At 43.7% G+C, this 23090-nt stretch overlaps 1 protein-coding gene across 1 annotated transcript in view; it reads right to left on the minus strand.

The window, feature by feature from the left end:
• tspan33a (tetraspanin 33a) overlaps positions 1–11370 on the minus strand; it is a 34245-nt gene extending 22875 nt beyond the window's left edge. The window contains exon 1 of the mRNA XM_080754101.1: positions 11095–11370. Coding sequence (XP_080610227.1) covers positions 11095–11193 — 99 coding nt within the window. The 5' untranslated portion in view covers positions 11194–11370. The remainder of the gene's footprint in view (positions 1–11094) is intronic.
• Positions 11371–23090: the final 11720 nt, after the last annotated feature.

Genomic DNA, 23090 nt, shown 5'->3' on the forward strand with positions numbered 1-23090 from the left:
ATTGCTCAAATATGGCATAAATATAAAGGTGTTGGGAGTGAAAATTATGAATATAATGTAGGGGTGCCTCGGGTGAAGATAATATTTATAGGGGTGCCCTGAGCCAAAGAAGTTTGGGAACCCCTGGACTACATGATTGTATCAGGCGAGGATGCAAGACAAGACAGAGAGAGAAGTAATGTTTGCTAATACTTGTTCCACTGGTATACCTTACATCACACCACTTACGCACTGTCTTTCTCATCAACATACAGTATAACACTTGATTCACTTTGTGTGAATTGACACAGGATTGACCCTGGCAGCATATCAATTTTACTGGAATGTTACCTGTTTATAGGCCTAGAATTATTGAATGCTTTAACCAGTGAAAAATAGCAGATATACAAGCTCACAGCTGCGAGCTTGTAGATCTGCTATTTTTGAAAAAGTTGTGAAAATGTGTGCAAATCTTTGAATATACCGGTATGTATTTTCAAAGCGAACGTTTGTAACTAAAATTTTGCTTCTGGGTGGTCCCTGGAACTAGATATTTCGAGATGCGGGTCCGTGGCCAAATAAATATCATTTTGGGGGTCCTTCCCATGAAAAGGTTTGAGAACCACTGACATAGTAGCCTTAGAAGGACCTTAGAAGGATTCAAAAGACACTTATAGAATCGGGTCAAAATTCTAATTTTCATGATTTAAAAAAAAATAGGCTGATCTACAAGCTTGCAGCGCGGCACTTGGTGCCGCGCTGTGAGCTTGTATATCTGCTATTTTTCAATTAGTTAAAGCATAAAATAATGATACACAATAATGTGTACCCGTTCTAAATGGGTTAAGCTACTACTATCTTTCAACCACAACTAATGAGACAAGAGATCAGTAGAATGAGTTTGGCAAAAGACAAAGAAATAATAAAACTAGACCAGGTCACCTGGTTCTGCCAGACCCGCAATGAAAATCAGAATGCAAGGAAGGGGGGGGGGGGGGGGGGGTGGATCAATCTTAGTCTGGCCTCTCTCCTTTGACCTGTCCGCCAAGCGTGACGCTGGCAGGAGTGCAAGACTCCAGCTGGTATAGCTCGTGGGATCCTTAAGGCACGCAAACCTCCCCACCACGATAAGGTGTTTTCACTAGTATGGCACTGAACTAACACATGAACACACAGGATTGTATAGGCTGAGCAGCTGGAAATGTTTCTGAGCTTGTAGATGGGCTGAGGAATTTATAGTGTCAGCAGCTCGTCAGCCAACTCAACTCAGCTGGTCCTGTACAGGTGACGGCACTCAAGGCAATCAGCCGAGCAAGGGAAGGGAGGGGCAGATGAGCAGTCAGAGGCAAACACAGGCACACTGAGGAAAAGAGGGACACTGAGGAAAAGAGGGACCGACCGACCGACCGACAGACCGACAAAGCCTTTTGTAGGCCGACCCCCTGGGTCTGGCAACAATATGTGTTGATGGGACAATGAATTGCAAAAACGATGCTGTGATAGTGAAGAAAGGGAACTTGAAAAGACTCTTTCTGACAAACCACAAATCATTTGACTACTAGAAGGAAGTGAAGCCTTATGTATTTGTGTACTAGGGCATTCACCAAAGAATCGAATATTTTAATATCAAAGTCACTATTCGACGTTGTTCACCGAAGTCGAATATTTGTCGAATATTTTTTTTATTGTTTTCTCTTTCAAAAAACATATAGTTTATAAAGCTTGGCTAGATAGGAAGTCATAAGAATGAGTTGTCAATGCCCCTGGTGGATGAATTTGTTAATGCTCTATACCAGGGCTTCTCAAACCTTTTTAGGCCGTGACCCCCAAAATAAACATATTTGAACTGGGGACCCCCACCCTGACAAGCACTTGGAATTGTAGTTATTAATGTGACTCGGTTCCACAGATAAATATTGTGAAAATAGCAGATCTTCATGCTCACAACGCCTCGCGTTGCGAGGCGTTGTGAGCATGTAGATCGGCTATTTTCACAATGTTCGCCTCTTGCTTATAGTCGGGGACCCAGTCACCAAAATGGGAGGGGACCTGTGATTTTCTGCCGTACTTTTTATTTCTGTTTTATCTATTAGTTTGGTCATTAAGGTCCACAGAATGAGAGGCCTGCTCTGCTGGAAACATCGCGAAAAAAGGTTATGGCCATTTGTATATTCAGCCTGCTTTAATTATCATGTGAGGGGTCAATCTAAGGGTTCTTCATGATTTTGAATCCATTGCAAGCATTTGTTTTGCATGAAAAACATTCCTTGGGATAGATTTAGGCCCCCCAAAACTGTGAAAAGTGATTTTTTTCTCCACTTTTCACAGTTTTGGGCTGCCGAAAGTTAACCCAAGAAATGTTTTTCATACAAAACAAATGCTTGCAATGGATTCAAAATCATGAAGAACCCCTAGTTTGACCCCTCACATGCTACTTAAAGCAGTTTTTTTTATAGTTCTAGTGGAATCAATGGGACAGTGAATATACAATTTATACAAATGGCCATAACTTTTTTTCGCGATGTTTCCGGCAGAGCAGGACTCTCATTCTGTGGACCTTAATGACCAAACTAATAGATAAAACAGAAATAAAAAAGTACGGCAGAAAATCACAGGTCCTACCCTATTCCTTGAGCTTTTGGGCTTGTGGGTCCCCGGCTATTACTTAATATTTGCCAGTTTGGCCAGTCCTGTCGAATATTCGACTATAATTCGAATACTAAACAGGCATTGACACTAAGGCTTGCCCACCTGCCCCTGGCAGGTAACTAAAACTTTGGGGCAGGTGGAGTTTGCTTTCAGGTTTCCCGACCGGGCAAGTGCTTGTTTGAGAGGGAACGCAACAACCGTCTATAAACACAACACGAGATATCTGTCTGAACACCTGAACATGGCCAGCGTGCTCTGTCTTCTGCTCTGTGGAATGTAACAAGAAGAGTAAAACCATAGACATATTCAGTCATAGCTATGTAGGTATTTGGAGGTATTGAGGCATGACATTATTTATCGCACAGCCTTAGAAAGTAAAGAAATAAGTGTTAAATCGAGCAGTAATTAAAATCGTACCTTTATAACGGACGGTTTACTTTTCAGGGCAAGTGGGCATGACCTTGGGCAAGTAGAACATGACCTGTACTTGCCCGACAGGCAAGTGCCTCTGAGACCTTAGTGTCAACCCCTGACTAAAAATCACTATTCGTAGGCCTAATGTGTACCATAGATGGAACTGGATGGAGCTCTGTCAAGTATTTGTCACATCAGCAAGATGGTGAAGAAAGAGAACTTGCGGACAAACCACACATCATTTGATGAGACATTTCCAACAGACAGAGAACTGAGAAAAAGAAATAAACTAAGGAACTGAAATTTCAACCATTTTGCCAAATATGATGATAGTGACAGTATGTTCTTTAGTAAAATGATTGGACAGTTAGTTAGATGTCCGTGACAAAAATAAAATATTTATCAAAATGTCCATCACAAGCTGACATGGTGATGACCCCTGTACATCGGCATGTTGTGAGATCAGCTATTTGAAGACCTCAACTTTAAACCAATGCAGTAAGTTTAACCCTTAAATTCAATTAAATTCAGTTAATTATTTCAATGGACTAAACCTTGTTTTATTTGATGGCCTTCCTGCCCTGGCATTTGGCCTTTGTGCCATCAAAAAACGGACAACACAAAAAGGCCAAGTGGCCTTGCCCCTAAAAAGACGAAATTCTAGGCCTGCGTCATGAAACTGTACTTTTTCCTATGCAAACTTCCATATAAATGCTTCAATCAATCAATGACGGTGTAGGAATAGCAAGAAATGAATTGCAATCTCTCTCTTTGAGCATGCAGTGACTCATGACTCGTGACTCATTTATTTCACACGCTCAGTCGTACTGACACATCTCACACACACACACACACACACACACACACACACACACACACACACACACACACACACACACACACACACACACACACACACACACACACACACACACACACACACACACACACACAATTTCAATTCAATTCAATTCAAGGGGCTTTATTGGCATGAGAAAACATACGTTTACATTGCCAAAGCAGAAGTGTACACAATACAATACAATACAATACAATCAGAACAGAATATATACAGGTGAAAACAGTTTTCATGCATCACGGTAACGTGCAGGCAGAGCAGTGATATATACAATGGTTTTTAAGGTGGTTGGGTTCCATTTGATATCCTTCTCTTATCACAGCAGCTCACAAATCTTGCTGCTGTGTTTGCACATTGTTTTACTTCCCCCAGCAGGTATGGGAGTTTTTCGTCATTGGTCATATTTTGAAACTCTCCTTGGGTGGTTATGATCTGTGGGAAGTATGTGTCTCTGATGTCTTGGTACAGCGGACAGGTGGTTAGAAAGTGTAGCTCAGTTTCCACTTCATTTTGTGTGCAGTGGGTGCAAAGTCTGTTTTCTCTAGGGAGCCGGGTATGCCTGTGACGTCCTTTCTCGATTGCAAGACTGTGCTCACTGAGTCTGTACCTAGTCAAGATTTTTCTTTGTTTTGGGTCGGCCACCTTGCTCAGGTATTCTGCCATGGTGTATTCTCTGTTTAGGGCCAAATAGCATTCTAGTTTGCTCTGCTTTTGGGTTGCTTCTCTCCAATGTGTCAGGTAGCTTTCTTTCTGCTGTTTTATAATTTGGTTTAGTCCGGTGAATTGTCTGTCTGGTGGCTCTGCTTGTGTTTGTGTACAGAGTTCCCGGACCAGTTGGCTGAGGGGGCATCTCTCTAGGGTTTCTCTGTGTGTGAGTGCCTTGTTATGAAGTGCATCTGGGTCACTTTCTTTTAAGTGGTTATAAAATTTGAATGCTCTCTTTTTTATTTTGATTATGAGAGGGTATCGTCCTAATTCTGCCCTGCATGCATTATTTGGTGTTTTCCGCTGAATTCTGAGAATTGATTTGCAGAATTCTGTGTGCAGGGTCTCTATCTGATGTTTGTCCCATTTTTCAAGGTCTTGGTTTGCGGCTGGTCCCCAGATCTCGCAACCATAGAGGGAAATTGGTTCTATCACAGAGTCCAGTATTTTTAGCCAGGTTTTTATTGGGATGTCTATTTTGATGTTCCTTTTGATGGCATAGAAAGCCCTTCTTGCCTTGTCTCTCAGGTCTTTTACAGCTTGGTTGAAGTTTCCTGTGCTGCTGATGTTTAGGCCAAGGTAGGTGTAGTTTTTTGTTTGTTCTAATGGGATTGTATTTAGAAAGAATTGCTGGTTTTGGCGGCTGGATCTCTTTTGAAATATCATGATTTTAGTTTTGGTTAAGTTTACTGTAAGGGCCCACGTCTGGGAGAATTTGTGCAGGAGATCGAGTTGCTGCTGCAGTCCTTCTTTGGTTGGAGACAGTAGCAGCAGGTCATCTGCAAAGAGTAAGCATTTGACTTCTGTTTTGCCTAGGGTGATGCCTGGTGCTGCAGACTGTTCTAAAGTTTTTGCCAATTCATTTATATATATTAAAGAGAGTTGGACTCAGGCTGCATCCCTGTCTAACTCCCCGGCTTTGGGGGAAGAAGTCTGTGCGTTTTTCTCCTATTTTAACTGCGCATTCGTTGTTTGTGTACATTGATTTTATGATGTCATAGGTTTTTCCCCCGATACCGCTTTCCAACAGTTTGTACATCAGACCTTTGTGCCAGATTGAATCGAATGCTTTTTTGAAGTCAACAAAGCAGGAGAATAGTTTGCTTTTGTTTTTGTTTATTTGGTTGTCGATAAGGGTGTTGAGGGTGTAAATGTGGTCTGTTGTACGATAGTTTGGTAGGAAGCCAATTTGTGATTTGCTCAGGACGTTGCTTTCTGTGAGGAAATGTAGAATTCTGTGATTGATGATCATGCAGAGAATTTTACCGAGGTTGCTGTTTACACAGATCCCACGGTACACACACACACACACCACTTCCCCTAAAACCCCCGCCCACTTTTCTGAGGTCATGCCCAAGACAAGTCACCACAACAGCACATTTTCATGTTGTTTTAGTCATAGTCTTTTGAATAAAATCCCATTTAGTTTTTTATTCATATGGGCAATCAAAGCAAGTTGAAAATATTTCATGTTGATGTGTCATAATAAAACGTAATGTTGACGCACACTGAATTATCAAGAAAACATGGCACTTCATGTCAAAAAGATGCTGACCTCTGGTTTAAATTGTGTGTTGTTTCTTGAAAGTTATTTCAAGAATAGGAGCAATATTTAAGTTCCTGATTTCATTGGTGCTTGTTTCCTCATTTTTAGAGTTCACTTCATGTCAAAACGGAAGCCGACCCCTGGTTTTAAAGGGTGTTGTTTGTTGGAAGTTATTTCAAGAACACCAGCTAGATTTAACTTCGTGATTTTAATGGTGCTTGTTTCCTCATTTTTAGACTGTTTAGCTATCAACGCAGTGGTTCTCCAACTGGGGTCTGGGGGGAGGGGGGGTTCCAGGGGGACCCCAGAGGAAGTAGTTAGAGGGGAATAGCACTCATTTTCAACATTGAACTTACTTAGTAATTAGCCTCGCGTAGCCAGGCTTACTCATCTGCGAAGAGAAAAGCCTGGTGACAATATCAGGCAGAGACTGTTCAACTTCCGCCGTGAGAATTTCAACAGAAGACTACAACGTATGACGTAACTTCCGTTAAACACAGCACTTCCGACACTTCCGCTAGAACCAACCGCAAGTCATATTGTGGCCAGGGTGCTTAGTAATGCACCTTAGAGTTGTTGCGTGGAAATAATAAAAAAAAAAGTCCCCCTGTAAGCCAAAGAGTACGTACACCTTCATGATGTCACTAACTGTGTCACTGACTACTTACAATGCCTCGTGTTGCGAGGCGTTGTGAGCATGTCGATCGTCTATGAATCTATGAAATCGATGAAAATCTGCATCCCTGATTCATCTCTCTCTCAGTTAAGGGGTCCTTGGCCAGAAAACATTGAAGACCCCTGGCCTACAGTATTTGCTCCGTCTAGCAATTGTGGTTCCTCGCAGTTTAAATCTCAAAGACTCTCAGCAATGCAAAGCTCATTGTGTGTAAGCACAGATCTGCTCTAGTAATGTTTTTTCCGAGTCACAGAAATCTCCTTAAAACTCCAGAGGTTATGATCCGCAGTCATGTGACGCGAGCGACGCGAGGAAAACATAATAATCGTGACCTTTGCATAGTTTGAAATCCTACCGCTTATTAAAGCCGAGTGCACGGTTACTGTTTAACACCCTGTTTTTGTATATTTGCTGACAACATCCATACACACCTGGGGTCTTCAACAGGGGGTCCGGGACCCCAAGGGGGCCCTCAGAGTTACTACAGGGGTGTCCGTCAAATATTTGATGATAGGATATTTGTTTTTTTCATTGAAATTCAGCATCTTTTAGCTGATCTACAAGCCAATCTACAAACACTACAAGCACACTAAGTATTGACAGTTTAAGTGATTGAATGACTGAAAATAAACATGAATATGAATCCAACACAACAACACTGATGATGGTGCTGTCAAACAAGTCTATGAAATCTATTAAAAAGATGAATCTGCAATACAATTGTATAAAATATGCAGGTGGGGTCTCTGCTTCATCTCTCGCTCAGATAAGGGGTCCCTAAATGCTAAATCAATGGTAAATGGTGCATTTATATAGCACCTTTATCCAAGGCTCTTTACAGAGATTGCGCAATACATTCACCCATTCACACACACATTCATTACATTCACCCGTTCACACACACATTTATTAAATTCACACACATTCATACACCGATGGCAGAGGAAACCATGCAAGGCACCAATCTGCTCACCGGGAGCAACTAGGGCAGGGGTGGGCAACTTTGATGATGGTGAGGGCCACTATATTTCCACCTTCACCATACAATAGAAGCAAAAATAGCAGATCTACAAGCTCAAAACACATCGCAGTAGATCGGCTATTTTTGCTTCTTTTGAATTGAAATCCTGAATTAACATTTTGATTTAATTTCAAACGCATTTAGTTATATACTCATGTTAACTTTATGAACTTAAATACAAATACATTGGACATAAAAAATATATACATTTTAATACTACTATACTAGTCATTAAGCTACTAATATAGACTGACGGAATTAAAGCAGGTCATGTTTGGAATTGTAACAGCTGAAATCAATAATATATCAGTATTCCGGTATTAACCGGCGGGCCGCATTAAGTGAAGGTGGGGGCCGCACGGCGCATGTGGCCCCCGGGCCACCAGTTGCCCATGTATGAACTAGGGGTTCAGAGTCTTGCTCAAGGACTCTTCCACACTACTGTAACTCTGGGGGAGCCTAGCTGGGATCGAACCGGGAACCCTCCATGTTCTAAGATGGCAACTCTACAACTGAGCCACTGCCGCCCCTGCTTCTATCTCTCTCTCAGCGGAGGAGTCTGAAGAGGTGAGTCTAGGGAGTGAGTCTGCAGTTCTATCAAACATATAATTTTCCGAATGTCTGAGTGTCTGTCTGAAACAGCGTTTCTCCTCAGTGGCTGGAGCAATTGATCTGAAATCGCATCACCATTAGCATATGAACACACCTGACATAACTGTGAAGCCCGTTTGTCACTTTCACAAATGATATGCTGTATATTAGCATTTTTATGGTGTATCTACTATCTATTCTGCATCTAGCATGAGGCATATCTATTCTGCATCTAGCATGAGGCAACATGTTTAACCAGCTCTGTGTGTGTGTGTGTGTGTGTGTGTGTGTGTGTGTGTGTGTGTGTGTGTGTGTGTGTGTGTGTGTGTGTGTGTGTGTGTGTGTGTGTGTGTGTGTGTGTGTGTGTGCAGGCAGGTGGGTGTTTGTGCAGGCAGGTGGGTGTTTGTGCAGGCGGGTGGGTGGGCGGGTGGGGGGAAAACAGTGTCTCTGTAGGCATTACACGAAACGGGTATTTCTTACATTGATGCTCCTACATATTATCATGCAAGCACCAGTTAAAGTTACTTTCCATCCCTCATATACTGTGTGCACACAGTGCACACATCCCATAACCCCACACACTGCACATCATTTCGGAGCTCAATCAGCTCATATCTTTGAACGGGTAAGGGCTAGTTTGCAATAATCAGTGGCATCTCCAGGGGGGGGGGGGGGGCTTTAGCTCCCCCTGATGAAGGCTTGGCACCCCCTAAGCCCCCCACCCCACAAACCCAATACTGATGAAAAATATTTAAGGAATAAATCAATAAAATGTATATGAATATGTGAAAGATATTTGACTGACTTCTATGTAAACCATACAATAAAATCATACTTTTTATGCTGGAAAGCATCTTCAGCCTCACAAAAACCCTATCCGATCACCTACAGTCCTCAGATTTGGAGCTGTTCAGTTATCCATAACCTAGGTGCGAGTGAATCACGTTTGTCATATATTAGTACTATTCATTATTGTTTGTTGCCAAAATGAATCCGCCCCTGCTCTAAAAAATCCAGCTCCCCCATAGCCCCCCCAGTCCCAATTCTCTGGAGCCGCCGCTGGCAATAATGGGGAGTTTATTCCACAGTTTGGGGGCCAGCAGGGCCAAGGGTCTGGGATGAGTGGATCGTTGTGTGTTATCTTTTGTTTGTTTGTTTGTTTTATACACTTTTAGGTAAAGTACAGTGGTTCTGAAAGTGGATTCCAGGGACTCTGTGGGTTCCTTAAGGGGGGCTAAATTGACCTACAAATGGAACCAAATGGACCCTAACGGGATAATTTGGTTCCATTATGTACACTGTCAGGCTTAAAGGGGAGACCTTGAAATTAGAAAGTTTGAGAAACACTGGTATAGGGTAACCTACTCAACCAGGCAAGCAGTAAATCAGTAGCCTATTATAATAGTCCACCCCAGTAAATGATTAACCAGTAGCTAAGCTAAACACAAGGATGAAAAGTAAAAGCTCTGTCTCTCTGCTCAACAGCTTCACACTTTTATACATCATATCAAATAAATCTGTCTCAGACTAATCAGCTAATAAGGCAGCATTCTCTGTCTTCTAATTCATGTTTTAGGCCAGGGGTCTTCAACGTTTTCAGGCCAAGGACCCCTTAGTTGAGAGAGAGATGAAGCAGGGACCCCCACAACCTGTTCATAGATTCCATATAGTTTCATTGTTTGACAGCACAATCATCAGTGTATTTTGGATTCATGTCAATTTGTGTTTTCAGATATTTAACCACTTGAACCGTCAATACTTAACTTGACCTTTCACTCTGTACTTTTTCCCCTCTACACCAAAGCTCTTTGCTGAAAATAGCTGCGAAAGTTCTCAGAATATGAACACTAGAATATGAACACTAGGGTTCAAGCGGTTAATATAAAAAATGGAGAAAAAAAAAGTTTCTATCACACAAAGATTTGGAGGACCCCCTGTAGTAACTCTGGGGAACCCCTAGGGGTCCCGGACCCCCTATTTAAGACCCCTGTTTTAGGCTACTACTGTATATGAAAGGTAACAGGTAGGAGGGCAACAAGGAAGAGTGAGCACCACATACATGTCAATATTTTCCAAAATGTGGGGAAAAAAGAAACAACAAATAAATGAATAAAGGAAAGTGTAAAGTAGCCTATACGATAAGAACATTATTAAACATGTCGACACTTAAGGTCTAATATTTCTATCATTGCTACAAAACCTATATCCTTATTCCTTTCATTTTGGGGTCATGAACAAGGTTGAAGTTGAAAGATTGAAGTTGAGACGTTGAAAGATGTTAACCTTGCATCGACTGCATTTTAGGATTCATTTTGTGATTCATCACTTCTTTTTATTTTTGCCCTAATGGCCTAATTTGCCACAATGATTGTTTGATTGATTTTTTTTTTTAAGAAAAGCACAGGACAGTACAGTTCAAATACAATTAAGGTCTACTAATAGGATTTAAACCCAAGAAAGCACTATATGGCTTGTTTACACCTTTATATCAATATCTGTTGACTCCTTAAATAGGTGTAAAGCCCCGTGCGCGTGACGTCATGAAAATCGCGTCCTCCCCAAACATTAAATCAGCAATGTAATAACACTGTAACTGACTTTCCAGAGCAGTTTTGACTTTTGACAGAATATGAAGATGATAAAAACCCACTCACCCAGAAGATCAGGTTGAATATGAACAGCAGGTATTTGACCACCGGACTGACGAAGGTGAAGTCCTGGTCATACTGGCTGGCATCTCTCCTCCTGCCCATGATTTATTTATTTAGAACAAAAAAATATCCAGATTGTTTTATATAACCATGTGTCAAATAGATTATGAATGAGCTCGTTTCAAAGCATTGTATGAAGCCGCAGTACTAGGTTTAAGAGTGCGTAAAGTGCGTAAAAAGTGTGTGGTGTAAATAATAAAAGTTAAAATGTGATCAGCCACTGCCCACACCGCATTTCCTGCTCAAAGAACGCTTCATTCACAGGCTTTACGTTTCTGTTTGGTTGTCAAGAAGTGGGCGTGTCCTAACCTGTAGCTCACACTGTTTCTCAAACAGTGGGTCGCGGACCCGTGTCTGGGTGGATAAATATAGGCCTCGTCGTTTCTGTTACATTTAAAAATACATTTATTATTTGAAAACATCTATTCAAAACAATTCCTTTGTTTTCTGAAGTAAGTCATGAATAAACAAAATCAAATAATAAATATAGTAATCCGAATAATAATAATAAATCTGCTTGGGTCTTGAGTAAAAAATAACAAATCAAAACATCGTTTTAATTTCAAAACCATGTAGGCCTATACGTTAGGCTGCAGTGCAGAGTATTGTGTATCAATGGCGCCATCTAGTGGGTGTTAATATGAGAAATACTGGAGAGGTGAATGGAGAAATGTCAAAGTTCCACTGAGTACTTCCATTAACTAATTTGTCAATCAGGGCCAGTTCTAGGATTCCAGTGGCCCTGATTTGTTTTGGTGGCCCCCCCAAAACCAGAGGTGAAAGTGGCTGCATGCCCAGTGGCGTCACGAGGGGAGGAAAAGTTACTAGGGTAATTATTTTATAGTTTAGCTATTGAAAAATAGCAGATAGCCTATACAAGCTCACAGTGTGGCGCTGTGAGCTTGTACATCTGTTATTTTTGAAAAGTATGTATTGAAAATATGTATTTCTTTTTTACCCAAATCCTTCTTCTGGGGGGGTCCCTGAAACTAAATATTTTGAGATGAGGGGGTCCGTGGCCAAATACATATGATTTTCAGAGTCCATCACATGAACAAGTTTGAGCACCACTGACATAGAAACGGGTTTTGAAAAACTTTTCACGATTTTTCAAAAAATAGCAGATCTACAAGCTTGCAGCGCGCGCTGCGAGCTTGCAGATCTATTTTTCAATAGTTAAAGCACAAAATAATTTGTAATAATGCGTCCTAGTCTAAATGGGTTAAACCCCCCCATGAAGAACATTCGTGGGGGGCCCGCAGTGAATCCTTGTACCCAGGGCCCAGAATTTGATGTGACACCCCTGCCAAGAGATGAAAAACAGGGACACCTCTCAAATGTTTTTAGGGGGGGTCAAAATCTCTCCAAACCCCCTGAAATGCATAGTTTTGGAAGTATAGGCCTATTTAGTCAGTTACATGCTATCTTAGTGGTGTAGTGTATCTTGTAGACCAGTATTTAGTCAGTTACATGGGTATCTTAGTGGTGTAGAGTGTCTTGTACTCCAGGCCCATTGCAAGATGTTGTACTCTGTCAGCTATTGTGAGCCACCCCATGCTTAGAAAGTGATTAGCGTTGAGGTGAGCCCGAAGCAGAAGCCTAATTAGTGTGTTTTGGGATGTTTAGACTTTAGAGCCTTGTTTTTAGGGCCTTTGAGGCGTTGCGATATGCATGCGTGGACTCATAGTCAAAGTGGGGCTGAAGATTGCTCTTTGATGGCACAAAGGCCCTTAATAATGCCCCCCATGCATTTGAAGTCCACATCTTATTTTATTTGATTTTATTACATACCGGTAGTGCAACTATCTCTGAAATAACAAATATATGGATGAAAAAGCTTCACAAAACGATTAATCAATATTTACAAATGAACAATATTTGTAAATACATCTGCTACTTTCAATTTTTTTTTATACCTTTTGTTCTTTTACTCATGCAAGTCGGTTTTGAATTGCGGACTTTTACTTGTAACAGAGTGTTTCTACATTGCAGTCTTGACACTTCTACTTAAGTAAAACACATAAAAAATAACACCCAGAGTGAAGTGAGTGGTGCTATTTCATTAAAGATTGGCTAATGTGATCCATCCATGGGCATACAAACAGACACCCATTGACCAATCACCATCCGGACAGACACAGGACGAACAAACAAAGCTCAAAAAATGTTGAGTACTTTTTCCCACCACTTCTGACCCTTGTCCAATCACAGCACGTTGAAGGGGAGGGGGAGAGGGGTGACGTCATCAAATGTCACACGGTACACGCGTGGCGCATAAAAGACGAGACCCCCAAGAACCCCGGCAACATTTACTCACCTGTCCGACAGTCATGCATCTACTGGGACCAAGACGACCAGATGTCGAAAGTGAGAACACCGAACCAGGATAACGGCGTAAGAAAACCCACCGGCATGCAGCTGGGCGTCTTCAAACCACCGCCGCCCCTGCATCAGGAGACCGCGGAGCCGCGGAACCTCGTGGCGGAGAGGCGGCGGCAGTGGGAGAACAACGAGATCGCGCCCACGCCTTCGCCGTCACCGCCGCCGCAACCGCCATCGCCCTCCGAGCGAGAGGCGGCCTGGAAGGACGAGATGGAGCAGGTGAAGGGCCTGTGGAAGGAGGTGCTGGACGAGAAGCTCATCACGGCCGACCAGAAGATCACGGACATGGAGCGCACCATCCGCGACATGGAGCGCGAGCGGCGCTCCTCGGAGCTGCAGGTGGTGGCCATGCGCGACGACCTGCTCTTCCAGAGCAAGAGCCGCAAGGCGCTGCTCAACCGCGACCGCTCCTGGCGCGAGCAGCTGGCGCTCATCGAGGGCCTGTGGAAGCAGCGGCTGGAGGAGACGGTGGACGAGCACGGCACGCGCTGCGAGATGCTCCAGGACGAGACGCTGGAGCTCCGGCGCCAGCTGGCCCACGTCCGGAAGGAGTGGACGGAGCAGGAGGCCGAGTGGAGCCGCAGGGCGGCGCTCTGGGCCGCCGAGAGGGGCGCGCTGGAGGAGCACCTCGCCGGCAAGAACCGCAGGTGGACGCCGGGCGCGGGTTTCTGGAGGAGGCTGATCTCCACCACCGCCTCCTGGAGATTGCGAAGGGCGGCGACCAAGACTGCCGCCGCCGCCAAAGACCGCCCCAGGCCCTTCTCGGCGGAGGCCGAGAAGAGGGAGGTGAAGAAGCCGCCCGCGGCCGCCAGGTTCGAGAGGGTCTTCAAGCGCACGGCTCCGTGGAGCAGCCCGATAAAGACGAGGAGGCAGAGTTTTGTCTCGTCTGTGACGACGAGGATCAAATCGACCAAAGATCCCATTTCCAAGGAGGCAAATCTCCGGGTTTCCCGCGTGAAGCTATAATAGCCTCGGCGTTGATTTGTTGAAAGAGGTGGACGTTTTCGGATCAGCCATAATTTGACAGAGATTCATCAGTGCCGACTTCAAAGAAAAGGCTTTAGGTACTGCAGCACAGGGCACCAACCTTGGGGGGAACAAACGGCAGGAAAATGTTTTAAGAAGACTCATTTATTAGTGCAAGAGCACTGAGACTTCGTAGCAATGGCTATTGAAGGAGCGCTAAAACATTGAAAAGCATTGACATAGCGACAATTGTCCACACTGCATTAGAGTTGACACGCACGCAACATGGCATAATCACAGGCCGACGTGAATAAATTGAGGTTGAGTTTCTGCTCTGGCCTACAGGGGATCAGTCCAACAGTGCCAGAGATTAGCTGTACAGAGAGAGACACACACACACACACACACACACACACACACACGCACGCACGCACGCACACACACACACACACACACACACACACACACACACACACACACACACACACACACACACACACACACACACACACACACACACACACACACACACACACACACACACACACAGGCGGATACGAGTGAAAACAGAGACAACAAACTGAGGAGCCATTGCAAGTGCTCCCCCGTTTTCATAGATTTCTTTTTTTGTTTGGTGCCAGAAATGGCAGATCCACAAGCTATATTTTTTTTAGATTTGGTGTAGAGTGTAGACAGAAACAAAGTAACAGGGACAACTCGGGTGCAGTTTACTAAGTCAAGGTTCACGTGGTTCAATCTTTTTTTATTATGGAGGTCAACAGGGCTCGGATTGCCCACATTAAAATCCTTATGGTGTCTGGCATTTTGTTTTATGTGCAAATCATAGTTATATATGGGTGGAATGGCCGACTTGGAAGGATTATATAGGTCTTAAAATACCTTCAATTGTCAGTGTCATCCAGGGACCCCCTAGGGGTCCACAGATGTCACCCACAGGTTGAGAACCACTGCACTAAACAAAGTAAATATTAGTTTAGGTCAGGACCTCGTGACCGGTGAAAGCCGCTTCCAAGAAGTGGCTTTGTGTGTCCCGTACATGTCCATATATGGTCATTCCAGTCCAGAATGAACAGGTTTTTCTCTGTCCCGTACATGTCCCGTGCATGCAGAATTGAGGATTGGTCAAGCTTCACATGACAATTTGGCCCTCCAGATAAAATCATTCATTCATTCAGAATTCATAAAACTATAGAACTAAAGCACATAGAAAGTATAGATCTAGAACACAGAATGTATAGATCTAGAACACAGAGTTCATAGCTCTAGAACTAATAGAATAAAGATTCACCGCTTCACTTCAAACCGAGGTTTGATTTTTATTTATAAGTGTGGTTGCTATAGACCAGTGGTTCTCAACCTGTGGGTCGGGACCCCCAGAGGGGTCCCAAAATTATGTTGGGGGGTCACCAGATGTCAAGATAAATGTTAACATTGTTTTCTCACACAACAGTAAAGTGTATAGAGGGTATCTCTGCACATTTCTAAAGTGACAATTTAAGGACAAACATTGGTCAAATTGTCAATATATTAGAGGCCGAAAATTGTGAAAATAGCAGATCTACATGCTCACAGAGCATGTAGATCTGCTATTTTCACAATGGAATAGATCGAGTCAAACTAAATGTAATGCCAACTCCTACAATTACAAGTGCTTGTGCAGGGTGGGGGTCCCCAGTTAAAATATAATTCTTTTTGGGGTCACGGACTGAAAAGGTTGAGAACCACTGCTATAGACAACACACTATTGTAATGGGTTCTTTGCCAGTAAAGTGAACCTGTGTTTTGTAAACCTTTTGAGTGATTTTATCCGGGTTGTAAGGCCTGATATCATGTGCAATATAATCAGTCCAATCAGATTCGATAGGTCATGCTTCACTTGACATCACACAATATATAATAATATATCACAATAATATAATGTCCAACTAGAAATACTGTTCTTACGAAACAGTGTGGGCTCGCATGGAACACCATGTTTGGGCATAAGAACTTCCCTGGGAGAACGTGCAATTTCATGTGGGTGGTGTTATTTATATCAGGTTGCACTAGTTGGTGGTGATGTCACCAAGAACGCTGCTCCCTCATTGGCTAAAGGCCCTGCCTTTGTACTGCCGGTCATTTCTTTGAGGAGAATAAACTTATATTAGTATATAAAGATTTGGAGAACATAGTCTGGTCTCGCTTTTCAGCGAGCCCACAATTAGACAGGAGTGACATCACAATATGTATTATGAGAGAAAAAGTCCGCGCACCAAATTTGCTGTTCCCAATATGTTTTTTACTTAAGCTGGCCATACACTACACGATAATCGGGCCCGACTGAATCGGGTAGAATTAAACACTACAGGATCATTTTTTCAGATTATCTGGCCAGAGAATCTAAACAGGCTCACACTAGCCGTTTTGAACAGTCGGGCGCACCGCACGCTACAGGATTCTATTCCGATTGAGTCGGGCCCAAACACAGCAATAATAAATAAATAATTTATATAATGAATACAAAACGTCACTGTTCCGAGAGCTTCGCCTTGCAACACGCGCGCAGACGCACATACAAGGGTCAGTGACGTGACGCCCCAAAAAATGTGTTTTTAAAAAAACTTTAAATTGCAGGCATAAAAGTTATTTACTTTTGTTCTACTCACTCTCAACCTTATGGAAATACATTTTGTTTTTAGATATTTTATTGGAATCAGACTTTATTCAACAGTTTGTTGTACTTGTGCCTAAAATCGTCATATGGTGTGACATGAAAATAATTGTTCATAAAATGAAAATGGAGTACATCTTTCTTAAGTTACTCACTTTATCAAAGTCCTTTATCATAACTAACCAGTGATCCACTATAGTTTTTTGAAAATTAATTATATCTGTATATTTTTTTCATAATCGACACTCTGTGTGAGGCCCATGTTCATGATCTTACAACATATTTTAAATGTATTCTGTCAAAACTTTCTCTAAAATTACACAAATATTTGTGACTCTTCCTGATAATATTCTCTATGTAATCCATAAACATTTTTTTGGTTTAATCATTAATAAAGGTATGATTTTTCACTATTTGGAATGTCACACCAAATGATTTAGTGTCACACCGTATGATCATATCTTCATGTGTCAAAGCAAACTGTGTTTTAACCTACCTATTAGTGAGTACTGAACTTTACTGATTGATTAAACAATTACCCAGGATAACATGGCCTTAATATTTCTGAACAGGATATTATTGTAGGGCTTTAACATGGGATAAGAAAGAATTGTAGTAGTAGATGGATGATGAGGATGTGCACAGGAATGCTACGCACACCTAAGTCTTCTGCTGGCCCACGGCAGAAGGATCCTAAAGAGACAATAAGGCGCATAGCCACACTTGGAGCCAAGGCAACGTTTTATTAACACCAATTAGTGGAAACAGAACTCAGCATTCAGGTAAATTGCTTTTTTCCGAAGTCTCCTGAACTTGAACACAGCATTTTGTGTTGAACAAATGTAATTAGGAATCATGACATTACACCACATCTCCACTAGCTAAAGAGTGCTGGGTTGCGCAACTCCGAAAATAGCTGATCTACAAGCTCTCGCAGCACAACGTGTTGAGAGCTTGTAGATCAGCTATTTTCGCTAGTTTTGTCTCGGGTCCTACCTTAACACTGTCCACTGTCCAGTCCAGTGAGTGAAAGTACAAAAGTATTAGATCAGATTAGATTATACATTTAGACTGTATTGTACATCAGCCAGTCGTATTTGGTGAGGGTAGCAAACCTGCTGCCTTGTTGCGGTTCTGCTATGCCACAGACAACCTCCTGCTCTTCGTAGAAAATGCAGTCTCGCCCCTTTGGCTCCTCTCTCCTTGCTGGGTCATTGTTTAGTTTCTCCCTGTACTTTCTCGTTCTCTCAACACTTGTCATTTTCCAGCTGACAAAAGAAAATGGAATGTATAGTTTAAGACAAAGAGAAAATATTGTTTAGATTGAAACAATATGTTAAGGTTTCTGTGAAGGGGTTTCTGCTCTGTCTGATGAATTTGAAGTATCACTGAATGAAGCTAAATTACATTTTATGTAAAAATGTTTAAAACAAATGTTTAAAAGTACAAAAGAAACATGGAACTTTGTTATTTATTGTTATATCTGTAGTTAAATACAGTATAAATCATATGGTGTGACAATCAAGTCATATGGCGTGACAAGCAGACATGTCACACCATTATGATTAAGTGTCACACCATATTACGTTTTCTGCATTTAGGTTTACCTTGAGGCTACTATGTACACATTAGCATGCTAACAGCATGCTAGCTATAACAAAGCAACCTAGATCTACATGGAAATATGACCAAAACTTCAAATAACTTAAGCTTTTTTTAATGAAAAGGTGTCACACCAACAGACATCCAAAGTGGTGAGTTTGTCAAAGTTTCAACAAGATGGCATTTCATGAAAATGTTAAAATCATAACTCACCTCAGACACCTGTCTTGCAGTTGTGCTGGGAGTGCTGAATAGCCTTACAGAAGAAGGACCTCTCTAGCCAATAGGTGTCCAAATAATTGCCTGTTTAATTTGTCCAAACTAGTGTCACACCAAATGATTTTGGTTTGGGGGACAAAATGTTTTTGATCAGAAATGACTGAAAACATTATGCTTTGACTTTGAAAAGATATAGGCTCACAAATAGACATTTTTTTAGCCTAAATTCATTTTCAAATGATTTTTAGCAATTCTTTTTCTTAGTTTTATTCAAGTTCCCACTTTGAGAAACAAGGTCAGGACAGTCACACCATATGAGTTTTGCCATGTTTGGTTGAAAATTCTGAAGAAATGAGGAATGACATGTTTTAATCTTGAGTAAGTTCACATAAAGCTTAATGTCCTGCACAATATTCAGAAGGTTTTTGACAAATATATTTTTTATTTATACATGTTTGACACCGAGGACAGCGAAAACGTTACGTCACGTCACCCACCCACAAACAAACACATTATGTTATCCACTCACAAACACACCATTGCCTCACGCAACGAAAAAAAAAAAAAAGCTTCAAATGATACTATGACTATGAGTTCACTTTGACGCGTTTCATGTTCATCCATGGATCAACTCTGATCGACTTTCCCCCTCTCTCTCCACTGCTAAAGTCAAGTGCTGCGCGCTGTCTGCTGGTGCTTCTCATGGTGCCTGCTTTATGATTAGTCGTATGACTGTGAAGAACATATCAGATCTCCAAGATCAAACTGCGTCCCTCCGCGCCACTTTGTAGGGTTTGTAGATCAGGCAGTGGGCGTGTAGGCCTACTTGCACTCGTGTGCTGTTCCCACTCCAGTCTGTGACTGACTGGTAGTGACTATTTGTTTGAGTATAAGAATAAGGAGACAGGAGACAGCAGTGTACATTCTAGTGTGACTGTATTAGAACTGGCGCCAGGAGGCAACAACGACACACTTCCCCATGCTGGGGCATACCATTACAAGGGAGGGGGGGCAATACCACAATCCCTATAACATCTCCCCTTTTATAGATGAAAACGTACAGTATACATTGCTGAAATCCTAAGTGCAAATAAACAATAGTGCAACATTAATTCAGCATTCCAAACATTAGTTAACCAACAATAAACCACAAAGCACTATTCATATTCAGACATTTCACATTTCACTTTCCCTTCTTTTTTTTTTTTTTTCATATGTGTGTCAACAACAATAATAAACCAGTCCCCGGCGCTCTTAACCAAAACTAAACTCGAGTTCAGTCCCACCTATAGATCCAGTCTGTAAGGCACCCTCACCAGCCTGCCACTGGCCGTCCTGTGCTCTGGCACAGGCGGCGGTGCTGGTGATGGTGGGCCAGCCACAGGCTGGTGCAGGTCGCTCCGCCTGCGTGGCGTGACTTCCTGGGCACTTGTGCCCGTGTCCTCATTATTGTCCATCACGTTGCCGGGTGGACCACTGGGTGGCCCCTCGGGCGGGCCGCTGTTCTGCACACTGTGTTGCCCCGGGTGGCGCTCGGTGGCGTCCTGCTCCGCTGGTCGCAGGTCCACCCGGTTGCGGCGGTAGTATGTCCCCTCGACATCCACCAAGTACGATCTAGGGCCCACCTGTTGTAGGCAGACTCCTCTTCGCCACCTGCCTGTCCTGTCTCCAGGCAGGGGCTTCATCCTTATGTCCTGTCCGATGCAGAGCTCAGGCAAATCTCTGGCTGATTTGTCGTACCAGAGTTTGGCTGTCTGGTGTTTTACTCGCAGCTTGTCCGGGACCCCAGTGACCACACTCGGCTCCAAGAGAGTGTCAGCGACTGGGAGTGGGGTTCTCAGTCTACGAGACATCAGTCTCTGTGCAGGGCTGCTGAGCATGCCCTCCGTGGGCGTATTCCTCCACTGTAAAATGGCCAGCCATGGGTCGTTACCTGCACTGGCTGCCTTCTTGCAGATGTTCTTCACTATCTTCACGGCCGACTCAGCCTTTCCATTTGATTTCGGGTGCCTGGGGGAGGACTTCACATGGTCAAAGTCCCACTCCTTTGCAAATCTCCTGAATGCCTCGCAGTCAAACTGAGAGCCACAATCACTTATCACCCGATCTGGTTGACCATGACGGGCAAACTGGGCCTTGCACCTCAGCACTGTGGTCTCCGCTGAGAGATCTGGGAGCAGCTCTATTTCCCAGAAATCTGAATAGTGGTCGACAATGATCAGAAAGTCTTTGCCCGCTTGTTTGAACAGATCCATGCTGAGGATCTGCCACGGTCGAGTAGGAAGTGAATGGGACATCATTGTCTCCCGCTGCTGCTCATGTGAGTATTCATTGCACGCTGAGCACTGGCTCACATAGTCCTTGATTTCACCATGCATGTTGGGCCAGTACAGCGTGTCCCTGGCCTGCCTGTAGCAGGCATCACCCCCTACATGGCTTGCATGGATGCGTTTCAACATTTCCGCACGCAGTGATTTTGGCACTATGACTCTCTGGCTCTTGAATAGCACTCCATCCTGTGCGCTGATCTCGTCCCTGATCGACCAGTATTCCCTGATCGCCAGAGGAGTATCCTCTTTGCAGTCCGGCCATCCCCGGAGCACCACCTCTTTCAACACCTGAAGGCTCCCATCACCTTCAGTGTGTACTCTTATTTGGTTCAGTCTCTGGCTCGTGACGTTGAGGTAGTCGGCCTGGTTCACTTGCTCAGCGGCCTCTTGTGCCCTCTGCAGGCAGCAGATGGTCTGCTTAGTATATTTAGTGTCAGTCCCCCGTGATGGAGCGGTGGCCCTGCTCAGAGTGTCACTGATATGCATATCTGGACCTGGCTTGTACACCACCTTGAGATTGTATGCCTGAAGAGTGAGCAGCATGCTCTGTAGTCGTTTTGGTGCTGTGAGGAGGGGCTTTGTGAAGATCGAAATGAGTGGCTTGTGGTCCGTCTCTGCAGTTATCTCCGCTCGCCCATACAAGTAGTAGTGGAACCGCTGGCACGAAAACACGATACTCAGACATTCCTTCTCTATTTGAGCATAATTCTGTTCAGTCTGGGTCAGCGCCCGTGACGCGTACCCCACAGGCTGACCTTCCTGCAGCAGGCAGCAGCCAAGGCCCTTTTGACTCGCATCACTCTGGATGACGACTGGCTTGGTCACGTCGTAGTATCTCAGGATCGGGGCTGCTGTGACCAGTCGCTTGATCTCCTCAACAGCAGCATCGTGTTTAGGTAGCCAGTGCCACAGGACATCCTTGTCCAACAGCCTCCGTAGTGGCTCACATACCTCAGAGAGGTGTGGCATGAACCTTGCGAGGTACGTCACAAAGCCAATAAACCGCTGTACGGCCTTGGCGTCTTCAGGGCGTGGCATGTCCCGGACAGCCCTAATTTTCTCAGGGTCTGCTCTGAGCCCCTCTGCTGAGAGAATGTGTCCGTGGAACTTGACCTCTCTGACCCTGAATTGCAGTTTCTTTAAACTCAGCCTCAGTTTAACCTCCCTGCACCTCTGCATGAGCGCTAACAGTTTTGTGTCATGGTCCTGTATAGCCTCCTCATCTGTCTCCCCACACCCAACTATCAATATGTCATCTGCTATAGGCTCTACCCCAATGAGACCTGCTAGTAGCTCATGCTGCTTTCGCTGGTATATCTCTGGGGCCACCGACACCCCGAATGGCAGCTTCAACCAGCGCTTCCTGCCCCACGGGGTCCAGAAAGTGGTGGTGTAACTACTTTCCTCATCTAGCTTACACTGTAGGAAAGCATCTCGTGCATCAACAAGTGTGAAAATGCGAGCCCTGGGCAGCTTATACAACACATCTTCAAGCGTTGGCATTATGTAGTGAGACCTCTTTAAAGCCTGATTCAGTGACTTGGGGTCTATGCAGATTCTCAGTTTCTCTGGCTGTTTGACAATAACCATGTTGCTAATCCACTCAGTAGGCTCTGACACTGAGGTTAAGTGGCCATCTCTCTCATATTTATCTAGTTGAGCCTTGACTGCCTCCCTGAGGGCCACTGGGACATTGCGTGGGGAGGCCTGCACTGGGGCTACATCTGCATTTAATTCAAAATGAACATCCCCTGGAAGCGACTCGACTG

Source organism: Nannobrachium achirus, assembly GCF_963921795.1.
Source record: "Nannobrachium achirus genome assembly, chromosome: 23".
NCBI lineage: Eukaryota > Metazoa > Chordata > Actinopteri > Myctophiformes > Myctophidae > Nannobrachium > Nannobrachium achirus.